The sequence below is a fragment of the Fusarium oxysporum genome, chromosome 6 (assembly GCF_000149955.1).
Source record: "Fusarium oxysporum f. sp. lycopersici 4287 chromosome 6, whole genome shotgun sequence".
Taxonomy (NCBI): Eukaryota; Fungi; Ascomycota; class Sordariomycetes; order Hypocreales; family Nectriaceae; genus Fusarium; species Fusarium oxysporum.
Genome location: NC_030991.1, coordinates 2,801,580 through 2,817,686, shown reverse-complemented (window position 1 = coordinate 2,817,686; position 16,107 = coordinate 2,801,580). Strand labels below are relative to the sequence as shown.

At 48.8% G+C, this 16,107-nt stretch overlaps 4 protein-coding genes across 4 annotated transcripts; 1 reads left to right on the top strand and 3 right to left on the bottom strand.

Annotated features, from left to right (window-relative positions):
- Positions 1–462: 462 nt before the first annotated feature.
- On the bottom strand, positions 463–1,800 carry FOXG_16274 (uncharacterized protein; the record flags this gene model as incomplete). Its single annotated transcript, XM_018396331.1, has 1 exon — positions 463–1,800. One exon carries the CDS (start codon positions 1,798–1,800, stop codon positions 463–465), a length of 1,338 nt encoding a protein of 445 aa, XP_018256909.1.
- A 1,300-nt stretch (positions 1,801–3,100) lies between these two features.
- Positions 3,101–6,429, bottom strand: FOXG_16273 (uncharacterized protein; the record flags this gene model as incomplete). Its single annotated transcript, XM_018396330.1, has 8 exons — positions 3,101–3,466; positions 3,663–4,280; positions 4,444–4,478; positions 4,667–4,686; positions 5,291–5,433; positions 5,487–5,801; positions 5,863–6,201; positions 6,283–6,429. 8 exons carry the CDS (start codon positions 6,427–6,429, stop codon positions 3,101–3,103), a joined length of 1,983 nt encoding a protein of 660 aa, XP_018256908.1.
- A 1,101-nt stretch (positions 6,430–7,530) lies between these two features.
- Positions 7,531–9,382, bottom strand: FOXG_16272 (uncharacterized protein; the record flags this gene model as incomplete). The annotated part of the gene is made up of 5 exons (XM_018396329.1): positions 7,531–8,054; positions 8,118–8,160; positions 8,264–9,093; positions 9,149–9,208; positions 9,256–9,382. 5 exons carry the CDS (start codon positions 9,380–9,382, stop codon positions 7,531–7,533), a joined length of 1,584 nt encoding a protein of 527 aa, XP_018256907.1.
- A 1,149-nt stretch (positions 9,383–10,531) lies between these two features.
- FOXG_22402 (uncharacterized protein) lies at positions 10,532–10,990 on the top strand (the record flags this gene model as incomplete). Its single annotated transcript, XM_018402810.1, has 1 exon — positions 10,532–10,990. One exon carries the CDS (start codon positions 10,532–10,534, stop codon positions 10,988–10,990), a length of 459 nt encoding a protein of 152 aa, XP_018256906.1.
- Between the last annotated feature and the right edge of the window lie 5,117 nt (positions 10,991–16,107).

Sequence of the window (16,107 nt, the reverse complement as noted above, 5' to 3'; positions counted from 1 at the left end):
GAGGGCGTGACAATAGCAGCACAATAGCAGCGGATATGTTTTTTAGTGTGAATTCGAAACTGGACGGCCTTTTGAGGCTCCCTCTCCATTGTAGCTCCAAACCTGCCCTTACCTCTACGAAAACATTGACGTTGATTGTGATGATGGACTGTAGGGTACTTTCCACTATCCTGCACTAAACGAAGTTCTACTGATGAGTATCTATACGCTTAACATCGCTACTACGTTGTATTCCCCTTACTACTGTTCCATTCGGAGGTTATATTCCATAGGAATGCTCTCTGATTACTGATGAGGCAGCACCATAAAGAACGTAATTCTGGAAGAAAAAAGAAATAGCAAAACGAACAAAGAAAGGGAGAGGTGATGGATTTCGAAACGAGACCTTATCTAGGCGATTATCAGTACAGTACAGTATTGACATAGAGTGCTATCTTGATATGACGCATACAAGTCTGGTCTTTATCCATCACCATTAGGATGCTGAGTGGTTCGAAGGTTTATCTGCTGCTGGAGTAAGCCCCTGAGTCTATTCTCCTCCGCGCTATACTCGTGCAAAAGATTCCGGACCTCGTGAACGTGGTGTTTTATTGTACGTACAAATCGGACGACTGCCTCGTTGGCCAGTCTCCTGTAGTACATGCGCTCATAATGAAGCATGGCGAGGCGTTGCCTTAATTTAGCCTTCGTCGACGCAGTATCACAACCAGGGGAAGGCTGAGATTGCTGATGAGCTATTCGAAGAGGTTCTACATAAGGCCAGCTTTGACCTTGATCCTCCTTGCTCTTTCCCGTGTTCAAACTTCCTCGATTCATGGATGGGCTGTTCAGTGAATTGAAATCTCTGCCACCTGCCTGTGTAGCGGAACGAGGTATATGATCACTTATTCTATAGTCTGGCTCCATCGAGTCTGGCTCGTATCTCGAACTTAGATCCGAATCCCGTAGTCTTGACTCTGATCTATTGTCAATGTTGCCGGCGTGATATTTGGCATCTAAGCTGTAGGCTAAATCGATACCTGAGCCCAAGATTTCTGGATCTGTTTCCACCTTGATAACATCCTCAATGTACTGTCGCCAGTCGGTATTCAATTGCTCAATCAAGAGGTTTGCCTCCGTGACAACCGATCGGAGCGCGGAAGCCAATTGTCGTATCTGAGAAACTAAACGCAGCAGCACCCGATAAACGAGCTTTCTATTCAATGAGATTGATTGTCTCATCATCCCATTTTCTCTTATGAGATTAATCTCCAACTTCTCGAGCATAGACTTCGACATTAGGTGTGGAGTCGGCGGTAATGGACGGTTTCTTGCACCTTGACCCCAGGAAGACACCAAATTTACCTGAGGGTCCTGTGCATCAGCGAAACCGCCAATTTGAGCCTCACGCTGGTTGGGGCTCGAGAGAGGGTCAGTATGCGGGCGTTGGCGCCTGAACGCTTGCGAGATGCTACTCCCCATTTCGCTGCCGTGCAAGGTAGCTGTGTTACCATAGAGCAGAGCGTCAGGGATTTTGGATAGACAAGACTGGATCGAGGATTTAAGAGATACTAGTACATCGTTAGCCAGTGTAGCAAAGTACTTATCCTCATGACGCAGGCTCCCGTTCTCTCGGTTGAGTTCTACGATCCTTCTTCGAAGCGACACCTGATCGTCACCTCGATTCACATAAGTGATGGAACTGTGGGAAACGCTGGTTCTACCCCCAAGCTGCTGCACTTGATGATCTACTCTACGAGAAATTTGCGCGACTTCATTGTTGTAGTTGGGACAAGACCCGTATCTGACATGTTCCTTCATTGATAGTCGAAGCAGGACCTGGGGGAAGATACTTGAGGTCAGGAGCAAGTATCAACGCTCTTTCGCGCCTAAACACAAAAACAAACGCCATTATGAGAGAAGTCATCTATTTTATATTATTTGAAACCACAGCTTATTGGCTCTTGGTGTACAATTCAGCATGAAACAACGTTGCAAAATCGCCTATTGGATTATTTGCCAATTTCGAGTGATGTGGATGGATTATGCGTGTTTGTACGGTACCATCGTAAATATCTGACTTCCCATCCAAGAATGGCTGCTCTTCTTAGTTGACTTCGGGATTCACAAGGTCATCCTTATATTTCACGCATGGTGCATGTTGTAAGTGATACAGCATTAGCTGTTCGCAGCACCGATGATATGTTGATCCTTCCTGTTCGATAAGGTTCTGCACGCTAGTCTTCCTATCTTAAAAGCTTAGTGGACAAGTTGGTGGGCGGCTCACAATTTTCAACAATTCTGTCATGAACTATTTCGTTTCTAGCCAGCAAATTTGTGATGCATAGAGTTCAAAATTTAAATATCAGATATGATAAGCTTTGGTAATGAATTTTATGCTGTATTGGTAACTTTGATGCTGTAATCTGGTACATATCATAAACCTTCCTCTTTGGAATTGATATTTAAAGCGCGAGCACGAGTCACGCCTGGTGTACCTTCCTGGACTCTCTGAACGTCAAGTCTAATTGCCACATATGGCTCTACCCAACCCCACTGTTCGTGACTGGAAAGGTGACAAGCACAAGGTAATGTGTGTACTGTACTTGATATGGCTCAATAACGAACACTATAGGCTAAGTGACAGTAGTGTCAGAATCCAAAAATTTCTAATGGAACTGCAGTTACGTGCAGTGGTGGATTTGATGCGCCATGTAATCGGCTGGCCCAGGACCGTGGCGCGTCATAGTGTCTTTGGTGCTGAACAGAGCGCAGACCTAGTAACTGCCGATAAATCTATATTCCTTCCCAGTTCGCATTTAGTTCTCACGTGATAGTAGATGGACTGGGTCGTAAAACGCTTTTCAATATTACTCCTCGTTTGAGCTTACAGACGCTATATCGTTTCCACGGCACACCGAAGCTATTGCTCTCCCGTACTTTCAAACTGCTCCTTCTCCATCTCTCCTTCTCCCTCTCCAGGGTAGCAACTTCGACATGGTCGGCGAACATTTCAACACATAGAATCACACAATCCATTCAGGCTCCCAGAGAGACTACGAATAGTACAATAGCTTTGGCAGAAAACCAGCCCCTTGGCCAAAGGGTTTCCCATGCCTGGTTAGGTACAGACCATAGTATCAAAGCTCATATCCGCCTGGACTTGCGGAACGAATATCAAGCAAGTCCACAGACCGCGTCGAGAGGGATGTCTCCGGAGCATTACACGAGCAGAGGGGCGGCTGACATCAAGTCTGATGTTCTTGTACTGTGACTCTATCGCCTTCCTGCGGGAGATGACATCTTTCTCATTGCTATGCTGAAGTAAATCACCCGATCTAGTACAAGGCGCCGGCAATGATCTTACGCTCTCAAAGTTGGCATTTCCAGGAGAAGACGGGGTTTGTCTGGTTGAGACCCGGGGTGTCTTCTTTTCCTGCTTTATATTCCGCCCGTCGTCTTTATCTGGCTGGCGCTTTCTCTTGAGCTAAGGCACCGTCAGTGGGATAGAACAAAGACCGAAAAGGGGAAGAAAAAAAGAAAAAGAAAAAAAAAGGAAAGCAAAGACACCACTGTGAAGCACCAGTACGGAACAACAAGATGAGAATCCTGAACAGTAAGGAAGAAAAGACAGACGAATACATAACTAGGTTAATGACAACCTTGACTGTTTGATGACTTACCGAGCTATCACCCTCGCTTACGGATGGGCCTATCGATGGCGCCACCTTCTGACGGGCTCCACCATTCTTCCGTCTGTTGTAGCTTCGGGTTCGCGTGGTAAGCCCCATTGTAGCTGCTGGTGCGTCCGAATCATCGGGAACTGGCAGGCTCGCGCTGTCGACGTGGTCTTTGGTGGTCGATGTAGCCTCTTCTGATGGGGGAGGTACTGCAGGCATCAGATGCTGCTCTGCAGAGAGGCCTAGGATGTCGATTACATCTGCGACAATCCTTCTCCCTACACTCTTAGCTACTTCATCTTGTAGCTCTTGCTTCTTGGTTCGGGTAACTTCGTGCTCCATCTCAAGTTCCTTCAGCTGCTGGCCATCAGAGAGGAGGGTTCGCAAAAGAAGGGCAACATTATCGTTATTGTTGTTGTTGCCATTGTCCCGCAGGGTGTTGAGATAAAACTCTTCGATTCGTTTCTTCGATGCGTCGCTTATACGGGCTCGCTCGTGGCGAAAGACATCGTCCGGATCTTTGATACCTTGAAGATGCGTATTCCAATTGGCGATGGCTTCGCGTAGGCGGGTGGTTATATTTACGTCGGGGCAAGCCATGCCGTACAGGAGGTAGAAAGCCTAGGATAATGGAGCAGTGTGATTATGAGATTGAGTTTGATGCTTTTACCCTGAGAGATGAATTCTCACATTTTATGAATAGCAGACTGCACTCTCCATGATTAATAGACATGTCTGCGTCTGAAGTCATTTTGGTTCGAATGCACCTATCTCGATCACACACGGGAAGGTAGTCCATATTCTGCCTCGACTCAACGTCTGGAGGAGGACGTAAGCTACCAAAATCCTAAACCCCCTAGGCGAGGCAATATTAGCGTGTATGCGAAAGCCAGTTCAGACGGCCAAAAATGGTTCTTTCACTAGTTGGACATAACCTATGGGTAAGTTGCGATTGCAGATGAATCTGCGTCTCGAAATAGGTCGCAAAGGACAATTGGTGTACGTACAGTATGGAACGGGAAGGTCTCTATTATCATGTACTGCGCAAATCTCAACGGAAAGATGAGCTGCTGTACTCATCTATCCCGTTCTAAGACGCGGGTCGATAAGCACTGGGGATCTGACAACATAGGAACATGAGAGATCGACGGTATGTGTACTGTAGTAGGTGAGATGTTTATACTGTACACCCGTGATATGCCTTGTCAATAATCAATAATCAATAATCAATGTCAAGCTCCGAGTTCCGGGTTCCAGGTTTTAACCTTTGCATGTAAAAACTTTGAAATAGCTTTAAGAAGTGCAACAACACTAAAAAATTGGTTCACAAACTAAAATATAGACTAAGGGACATTTACATGTAATTAGCACTTGGAACTGTCGTGGGACAAAGCTCGTTGAACTCGGCGATGATGATACAATATAGTTGGCCAAGACGTCTCTGTTTGTCGAGGACCAGTGAGCAGAGCGGAAATGACTGAACTTAAATTGCAATGGTATTTCCTACAAGGTAGTACTAGGTAACGTTCCTTCAAGATGGTGACATGTAGAAATATGGAATTTCAATAATTTTCAATCAATTGTGGGCCGCTCGCCCATTCTCCAGGTGAGCATGATCCATCCATCATTACTTTGCACAACCTATGCCTTCGTGTACAATCATGTTCATGTAATCCCGTCCTCTTCCCATTGCGGTGTTTGGGCTACTGTTCTCAACTTTGATGGAGGGCGAGTCTGTTCCGGCCTCTTGACGACGTCCCATATGCTCGGCTACCTGTTTCTATTGTAAGTCAAAGACAGGAAGAGCGTGGCTACGGCAATACTTACTATAGCGTCAAGGCTTGGGATCGTTTGACCTTCCGGTATGTGTCCCGCAGACACCCACTCGTCGTGAACTGGATTCTTAAAGACCAGTATGCAGGTGGTGTGTCCATCAACTCCCATGTTCATAGTCTTGTTGCATAAGGTGTTACCTCTCTTGCGGATCAGGGCCTTTTCAGAATCGTCGTGTTCATGTAACACGTGAAATTCGGTAGCGAGTGGCGATGGCGAATTCTGTCTGGGCGGTGCTCGTCTCGTCATCGCGCGATAAGGCTGCTCCCGATTGCTATTGCCGTGGGGATCAACTCGACCTCCCCTGCGCTACAATTGGATTAATACATGGAAAATTGTAATCTGAGGAGCAGTATCTTGGTCGTCTTACCAAAGTACACCACGTCACGGATGTATTGGCCTCTCGTCGAACCGTCTGACAGGACTCGTCGTCCCATTTTTCTTCATGATTGGGAGCCTGCACATGTGCATCCCCAGCCGCTACATTGTTCGGTTGATACTCAGAGGCTGACGGTTGCTCATCGTTCGGACGTAGAAGGATAGAGTCGCCTTCATCCAAATTCATGGCTGCAGATAACTCTGGTACCAACTTTTGTATCGCCTCTAGGCCCAGGATATTCAGCTGTGCTCTTAGCATCCTTCTGGCCAGTTCTTCCATTGTCTCGCCATATTGCTCAAGCCTCTGGGCCCTTGAAGCCACGTGCGCTAGCTCGAGTTCTATCATTTGCCGATTATCTGCAAGTAGCTCTTGTTGGAGGCTAGGTACGCACCCGAACGTTCCATCCCGTACTAAATTTTCCAGTCTTCTCCTCGAACGATCTTCAAAATCAGCCAGCTGTTCTCTGAACACGGCATCTGGATCTTTGATATGTTCGAGCTCTTGACAGAAGGAGATGATAGAAGCCCTCAGCGAAGAGGCCCAGCTTATGCTCGCCATATCGAAGTGGAGGCCAGAAGTTTCGAAGAATCAAATGAGAATAATGGTGCTGATGTGGTAAAGCTTGTATGGTAGCTCCAGGATCATGTGCTTGAGTGTTGACATACACGGTTGTACAGTACAGGCCGAGTAGGCGATGGCAGGTTAATTATCCTATGAATATTACTTGTTTGCATCATCGGTTTGTCTAGGCGGAAATAGGACTTTTTCTTCTTCTTTTTTTCTTTTCGGTCTGCTTTTGGCCGCCAACATGCATGCCTCTGAAGAAAATGATTCTTTGCTATAATCCATTGTTGGCCGTCTAGAAAAAATGGAGTTGGAATATCTTTCTCCCAATTTTGGACGTATCCCTAACTCTAGAGCGTTTTCAGGAAAAGCACCGAAATCGAACCTTAGTTGAGCCTCTTGTACGCCGAGTGCATAGGTCCGGCTAATGGTCATCAAAACAGTTCCCATGGGCGAGTAGAGGAAAATACAATTTTACTGCACATTATTCTTTTCTCCTAATCTCATCTTCTGTATCGGTTGAAGGTAAAAACACGGTTGATGAATCGTCTCTGTCCTATGCTATCTCCCCCCCCCCTCTTTCTTATCTCTCGCACGTGTAAATACTCATCACTCACATTTGAGCATATCAGAAGAGAAGAGACGGCTTGGGTCTGCTGTACATTTCCGCAGTTATAGCTCAAGGCACGTTCACGACCGCTTACACTGCTGACAGAGCCTTGCCTCCTTGACCTGCTTCATCACACCAATAGATGACGGCACCTGGTTCACTTCTCTACTGTCCTGAGCGTTGAGCCAACTCCAGTAGTGTTGTTATAAGATCTAAATTCGAACTCAACTGGTACGTGTAAGGTCGCTGCTCATTACCAGAGCTATCCAGGTGTGTGTAAGATGGTGGAAATAATATTCCATCTGGATTTGCGCGTCTGTCCAAAGCCTCATCCGCACTGATCATTGTTTTCTGGTCGGGCGATAAGGATCTTCTATAAATCGATTTTCCGGGGGAAAACCTGGCACTTGTTGTCGCAAGCTACCAAACGTGATAAAGCGCCACAGACTACCGATAGTGAGGGTAGACTAAAAACCAGCGGATGTTTATAATTTCGAACAAGGGATCGCGACATCGTGCGGGTGCTTGAAGGCATGTAAACTGTTCGTGAAAGACCCCCACGATTCTTCAGACATGATAGGTGCCGTCACATAATCATCCAAGTCAGACCGAGAAGCAGATTCCGATCTGATCTGGGCCAAGACATTATTGTACGGCTCAGAGGATTGAGACTGGGCATCTGCTCGACATTGTGGCCCCATCACCGGCAAATGGTTTAGATCCTCGCACATGCAGATGCCCTCATACAATGTGAGCACATCTGGTGAGAGCCCCGAGGTTTCGGCGGCCTCATAAGCCATGCGATTTCCAATCGCTTCAGCCAGTAATCGACATCGAGGGAGAATGTGACGATCGAAGGCGGGACCGCGATGTTCCTTATACCCCCCGATCATTTCGAGTCGTGATTTCATATCTAACATTAACTTGTCCTCGCGTTGCGCCAAGGGTGACAATCTGTTGCGCGCTTGTGGGAGCCCCAGTTTCTCTCCCAGGAGCTCTGACATAAAATCTAGGAAATAAATCGTCAGTTGTCAAGATAATGTCAGCAGGTAAAAATCAGCTCAGCACATACGAATGCACAACAGTAGTGTGTCTCCTTCGGCAATCGAGATTCCCTGTAATGTTGAATCTAGCTCGCTTATTTGATTATATGCACAGAGGCCCTGCCAACCCGCACCTTTCGGTGAGGGGTCTCAAGATTTGGGAGGCTTTCATTACTGTCGCCTTGAAAATTGCGGCAAGCGCGTGCTGCGTCGCATCGCTAAGATTAGGGCGCATCCCTATGGTCCAACGAGCGAATGCATGCAAGACCTTGCCTTGCACCCATCCTTCGACAATTGGACGCTGCTGGGTGCTGAAGCTCATGATCTCTCCGGGTACAGGCCCATCGGGTGCCGTGATTGTCCTTCGCTCGATGTAGACAGCAGCTACACGCGTTCCAACCTTGATGGCGGAGATGCCCATTATAGAGAGGGACAGCGTTCCAGCTGACACCCGCCAAATCTGGCGTAGAAAATCAAGACGATCGTTTTCCGGTTCTGAGGATGAGCCGAGCAGAGCACTGAAGGGCAAATCGACATGGTTAAATGCCGTCAGAGAGTGGTACAACGGTTTCGTACCCGGCCGTGTGGGCAGAATACGTGATGTAACTCCAGGCCGCAGTCCGCAAGCGTCGCTGAGACAAACGAGGAAGGGCTTCACGCCATGGCTTTTCCCGTCAACTAAGAGACGAGCAAATACTATAGCTATGCGAGGCATGCCACAGTAGGGCGTTGTCAGAGGCATTGCCTTTGAAGCTCCTACGTGGGGGGTATGTAGATCGTAGGAGCCATCAGGCAGTAGTGTGACCGTCGTTTCCAAGTTACGAGCGTCCAAACCATGATCGGCTTCGGTCAGCATAAATCCACCGCAGATATCAAAGTTCAGGAGCTTATCAACCAAGTCTTGTAGGTCGGGTCGCCCTTTGACGAAGGAACAAAGTGTCCTTATACATAGGTTTACCTGTATCGCTACGATGATGAAGGCCGTCATGTCGCGAGCAGCAATCACTCCATTGCCTTGATCAGTATGCTACAGGTATGCGCTCAGATCTGCCAGACTTACAATCGAATTGGAAATCCCAGAATTTCGGGGTTAGATTCTCAATATCCTGTTGTGACAGACCTGCCAAACTGTTTAGTGACGCTCTCCAATAAAGGCTTCGGACGTACCACTATGACGGAATATCGACCTTGCCCGCTCGTAGTGCAGGGCTACATCTCGTCTGGAAGTAGACGCCACAATGTCACGGTCGCTGCGCCAGATGTCCTGGCTAAGGATCGGCTTGGATTGGAACATGCTGATATGATGATCTTCTCGATGGCTTTGCGGTGATTCCTCTTGACGTTCTGTAAGTAGGGGAGTGATATACAGTCAATATTGCGAGACATTGGAGGAGCTTCTAAGCTGTCTAGTTGCCTTTAAAGAAAATGACAGAGCCATTGTTGGATTGTTTACGGGATCATTTGGAAAGCAGAGAAACAGCCCTCGAATTTGAACGCTGTTGAAATGGACATCTTCCAGAACGGGGAATATTTCAAATCGGCCTACTGTGCTGGCAAGTAGGGAGGGAGCACAGTATACGGTGTATGGCTCTCTGCCTGTAAGAAGCAAGCGTCGTGGACGCTTCCAGGATACAATGGCGAAATTATACACGGTTTTGGCCAAGAGAATGCCCGATATTTGTGCTACACAATGTTTCTCCTGAGCTGACTTATGGATCTTAGTTCCAAGGGATATCTATTCGGGTATATCTTTACCTCGGTCTATGGAAACTGTCCAGTCGTAAGTTCTGCTCCTCGAAACTGAAAAGCATCACTGACCTGACAAATGCAGGATTCACAGTGGCCCATGAAACCTATGCTTGTTACCATAGGACTATGCCCAGCTTGCATCCACTTACGCCCGACCCTCGGTGATACAAGGATGTAATAACGAACGACGCCACTTTGTGCAGAGACAAGGTATCTATATCATGTACAGTCAAGCAGAGAGCAACCAACCGACCATTTGGCAGGTTTCCGGTCGTGTTGACAGTCTTTGCTACACCGTGACATTACAAGTTCTACGGAAGGAGCATTGACGCCGGTATAGAACGCTTCGAATTTGGGATCGGGAAAGCTGCCTTCTAGATAAAGGTCGACTGGTTCAGTCACGATACAACCTGTAGTCGGAGGTGACTCAGTCGTCAGATTGGCCAAAAACTGTGCTGTTGACTGGATCCTGTGGCGATCTACAGATGGCATATCTTTGACAGGGCATTGCGGAACAATTATGAAGATGGTCTCTAGATGATTGAGATTGGTGAGGATCGTCAGGACTTCTATCAGGTTGATTCCTGATTCTGCAAAGAAAGCGACATGCTGGATACACGAAATCCTGCCTGTGAATAGAAGCGTCTCGCTCACTGAGTTAGACTTCAGCTGCACTAGGTCAAGCAGCAAGAAGATGGTTCGAGATACGCAGAACCTGACAGAGGCCCACTCCGAGAAGAGACTTGTGGTTCTCTCCCATTCAGCTAAGGCCTCTTTGCATGATAGCGCAATACGATATGACCCAGGTTGCCGAACTGTCTCAGAAGCACAGGATAATCCGCTTTTCGAGGAGCAGATGGTGTCCAAGCTAAGGGAGACAACTGACATGGCCGCACTCCGCAGAGCGATCCCCCATATCTGCACTCGCAATTCGAGCGGTAGAAGGGGAAAGAGATGGAACGACATGGCCTTTGATGCTCAGGTGTTTTGTGGTTGTTACTATACAATCTTCTACTCTATACCGCCATCGGTCTTCCTTAGGTGTGAGAAGAGTGTCATGTCGTTTGGGGTTCAAGCAGAAAGGGAAAATGCCCCTTGGTTAAGTAGTATTCGAATGCTGCAGGCGTCCGATTTCGTCTCTGGAGTGATGTAAGGTATTAAACAGGACTATCCGTGCAAGGCGGTTTGTAAGGTGATGTGGTATTGTAGGGCACATAACAAGGTGTAGCAATATACTATTGCACTTCCCATCGGAGTAAAGCTGAATCTGAACCACGCGATGGTCTTATAGAAGTTAGGGTCGTTAGACAAAATATATACAATACAATACAATACAATACAATTTATTACGCCCGGCGGCTTATTTTGGCCGATAGGGCACTAGTCACTAATTCGTACGTACATTGCTTAGTTTTCGTCCTCGCCTCTCCAAGCCCATGCTGTGCTACACGTTGCTCAATCTGTGTCCGCATTTCCTAAAGCCCAGACTGTACCTTGCTTTTCACCATATGAATTGAAATAGGTCTCCTCAAGCCCATAATGCGCCTGTTCCTCGATTGTGCTTTTTCCTTCTACCCTATTGCTCCCTGCGTTTTCCCCTGATTTACTAGCATAGCCAGCGAACTAGCTTGAAGGCTATTCTTCAAGTGTTCAACGTCCTATCTACGGCGGCTGAAGCGACGTCCGCTTGTATGAGACGGGGTGTTGGGTGTTGGGTGTTTAGTGTAAGTAAGTTAGTAAGAGTAAGTAGGTGAGATTCTTGCAATCTGGTTTCAGTATTGTGTGTCGAGTCGTCCTGTGGCTATTGCAAATCGTATAGTTGCATGGACTGCCTGCATGTTTGGCGTCCACTTTGCGTCATCTGAGGGTGACTTTCCTCCTAGGTAGAACGAGAGGTTCCCTCTCAATGTCTCAGTGCACTGCAGCATCTCAGTCCTGTGCGCTGTCCATTTCCTGCATCGAAAGAGAAAGTGCTCTACTGTCTCTATCGCTTGTCCGCATGCGCATTGCTGTGACGCTGCTATGCTGATCCGGAAGAGGTATCCATTTAATCTGGCCATGCCTGTCCTAAGTTGTGCTAGCACGCTGGCTTCTCTCCGTGACAAGCCATCGTAGAGCAATCGAGTGTGCTTACCCGGGAGCGCAGCATCAACCTTCTTCGAAAACTTCCCAACATTATCTGGGAGCCGTTGGCTTGCACGCTGGCTCGATCGGGCTAGATTCAGGGTCGTCGATCGCATTCGGGGAAACGTCTGAGCCGGGACGGCACCGTCTTGGCTCGCACTTCGCGCCTCTTTCTTAGCCATTTTTAGGAGCCTGTGTTCAGCACTGGTGGGCATCCATATGACAGCCACCACGTTTCCTTTGACCCTCAATACATTGATGGAATCATATATGCATTTAACATACTCTTGACCGGACTGCTGGCGAGGGTTTCGGACCGTGAGCACGGCGGCTTTGTTGCTCGCCAACAGTGCCACGCTTCGATACTCAAGGTCGGGTAAGTGTCTCAAAGCGTAAGCCATCGCTGCTAGTTGTCCGGAAAATGGGTTCTGCTCCGTCCTCATGCCGAGCGTGAAGGAAAAGCGCTCAAGCTTCGGTCCTCCTCGCACCGAGGTGGGGATCTCGATGACCCCGCCAACTCCGACTACCCCATTCCGCGCCGAACTGCTCACTGCTGCCCGTACCGCCCATCCTAGATCTGCTTGTGTTGTCCCTAAACTATCCCCATCATCTACTATAGTCTGCACCCGTTCTACCCAGGGTGCCAACGTGAAAGGGTTGATCGTTTCTAGTTCTTCCATCGGGATCTCATTGAGTGCCACTGCTACCTCGTAGAATGGCGAGCGATTGTATCTTCTGAACTTTCGAATGCGAGATGTAGAGCTTCGGAGAGGGTTGCTTGTCGGAAGGGTATGTAGATCAGTCCACATCTTAATTGCCCGTCTCCAGAACCGTTCATGTGCGCTGGCGATATGCGCCTCTGCTTCTGCTACGCTTGTTGCTACTGTGAGGAACGTCCCCACAATTGCATTTGCTCCGATCCTCTGAACCCGATTGATAGGGCTGGCTCTTCTATACCTGCATGCATGCATCCATACGTTTGAGGCGTAGTCCACGACCGGGGCCACCGTGGCTGTGAATAGCTGTCTCGCTGTCCTCGGAGTAAGACCCCTGAGCCTTTGCAGCTCCATTGCAGCCTTTAAACCTTTGGTCGCTGCCCGTGCAATGTGCTCTTTATATTTGAGGCTAGCATCCATAATCATCCCGAGAACCTTGACCTGGGTCCTGGGCCAAACAAGTTGTTCCCTGATCGCGAAAGGTTCCTCGTCGGACTTGTATGCTTTCCGCGTGAAGTGTTGAGCCAGGCACTATGATTCGGGGACCAACAAAGAGATCGGTACTTTGTTCACCAAGAAATTCAGTGTGAAACGACCAACGATTTGAGATGAATATCGAAATAAGGTTAGAGCGGAGTGGTCGTTACTTGATGAGCTCCATCCACAAACGCTATCGCTCCCCCATAACAATCGATGCGTTGCTGGACAAGGTCCGCGTTGAAGAAGAGGAACAGGATCGGGGACAGAGGGGAGCCCTGCGGCAACCCGGCTTGTGGCAACTCTCGCTTCTCGGATGTCTGTCCGTTGACCTGAATAGTCGCTGTGCGATCCGAGCAAAAAGCTTCGATCCAGCGAAGTAGATCCTCTGGTATGCCCCTTGCTCTCAGTCTTTGGATGAGTCTCTCTTTGCACACCCCGTTGTAAGCTCCTTTGACGTCAAAGCTCACCAGGCTAAGGATCCATCGACCTCGCCAGGCGGCGTAGATCTGCTCTTGCAGCAGCATCAAAGCCTGCTCAGCGGAACGTTGTTTACGAGCTCCAAAGTGATTTGTTGGCAGTAATCCGTGTGTTTCAACAGCATGCGAGATCCTTTCTGCGACGACCGCCTCTAGTATTTTGCCCAGGGTAGATAGAAGCGAGATGGGCCTCCATGCCTTCGCGATCGAATAGTTTTCCTTGTTTGGTTTCTTCAGAGGAATGATCTTGGCATGTCTCCATTGATCCGGCAGCACGCCATCTTCCAACGAAGCACGAAAAAGTGAGAAGACTCGGTGCTTGACAGAAGGCCAGATCTGTTTCCAGACTGCGATTGGTAGCCCATCTTCGCCGGGTGCTTTCCATGATTTCGCCGCGAAAAGCTGTCGCTCTACCTCCTCCATAGTGATATTTGGCATGACGACAGCAGATCCGCGCTGGGGTCGATCCCCTTCCACCTCGATGTGCTGCGGCAATGGAGGGAAGAACGTGACTAACATCTCCTCGGCCTGTTCGATATTGTTGGTCGTACGTGTGCCGTCGACCCTCGTGAGTTGGGGTACTTTGCCAAATGCTGTATCGTCTCCGGACTTGAGATACTTTGCTGCCTTCCATATGTTGTCGTTATCGGCTAAAAACTCGTTCCAATGCGTCTTTTTCTGCTGTCTGATGGCATCATGGTACTGCTTTGCTGCTCCTCTCGCCGTGTCCTCAAGCTCCTCGCATGCTCGTCCCGCACGTCTCGATGCTCTGGCACGGTTCCTCCAGTGTGTGTATATCTGCCGAAGTTGCGTGAGGTCTGAGGTCCACCAACGCTTTGCGTATGGTGACGGCTTAGCTCTGGGTGTTAGCGCGCGGACTGCCTCCAGCACCACTGTCATAAGCCTGTCAGTCTTCTGCTGTACGGTGCCTTGTTCCGGAATGGACTCTAACGCCTCGGCAATCCGGGCGTTGATCTTCTTCCATGGTGCGTTCTTGAGCAAAAGTCGCTCCTGGGCTTGCGGCATCGGAACAGAGACATCGAACTCCGTCTCGATAGCACGATGATCGGATCCGTGCTCTGTGCCGTGTATCATACACTTGACAGTCGAGGTCGCTAGGTCTGCCGAAGCAAGGACCAGGTCGACTGTTGTCTCGAAATCTCCGCCACTCCACGTCTTCGTCCCCCTTGGAAGCAGGCTCGTTAGATCAAACTCAGTCATAAGGCTGATGATCTGATCCGCTTCGCCTTGCCTCGTCAAGGATATCTCATCTCCTCCCCATAATTGGTCGTGTCGGTTGAAGTCTCCAACAATTACCACATCCACCAGCCCACCGGCTTGTCTTCTTGTGCCTGAAATGACCTGATGCAGCAGGTTGCAGGTACCTTGCAACGCCTCATCGTCTCGTCCCGGTACGTAAACGGACACAACCAGTACTAGGCGTCCAGGAAGTCGCAAGATGGCTGCCGTCATATCTGCCGTCTGTATCGGTATCTGCTCCGCCTCCACATCCTTGTTCACCCATAACATGCTTCGGATCGGCCATCTTCCCTCCCTCCAAACAGTCGGGACCATCTTGACCCATCTCGGATGTCTCATAGGAATCGTCAGTAGCTTGCCGTCCTTCTGGTGTGCCTGAGGCTCTTGGATCGCGATCGCTGTGTATTCTCGAAGATTCTTATCGTTCATGAGGCTCTCGTGTACCGTATCCTGCTTTCTCACATTCAGTTGCATCACCCGGAACAACTTACTCATGCCGCCTGGGGTGGAGTTTCAGGCAATTTCTACTGAATGACTCATGCGGACCACTGCAGAGGACGCACTTTGGTATCTGCGCCTGGCACTCACTGTGATGGTGGCCCACGGTGGCGCACCTTGCACATACTCGAGTCTTGCTGCACGAGAAAGCCTTGTGACCGAGCTCTTGGCAGTTATAGCATTGTTCCGGTCCAGTGGTCTGCTCAAATACACTCGTGTATGCCGATTCACCTGCGACGAGAAAGTAGTGTTCCTGCAGTAGTCTCTTGGCGTCGCTGCTCTTAGTGAGGTACACCACCATGGATCCATATGACTTGGGGTTGACCTTTCGGCTCAGCCAGGCTACCTTGGCAATCTGGACTTCATTCTCCTGGTTTAAGGTTTCTATTGCTCCGGGGAGGATGTTAAACGCCTGGTCAAAGACGGCCATACGATTCATGCTATCAACTTTGATAGGATATAGTTGATCTCGAAGGACTCTTGCACCTGGAGCTTTCCTGGTTTCGAGGATGGTCTTGATCTTCTGTATTTCTTCTTCGTTCCTACCTATAATCCTAAGGCGATTAGCCTTCCGTCCATCTCTGGTCACTGCGACGCATCGCCAGCGAGGTTGGTCACTTGACTGTCGCATCTCCTGCTCCACGGTCTTGCGAATCATTGTTGGTGTAGCGTCTCCAAGATGGTCTTCAGGAACTCTGGATGTGTCGACTGTGCAG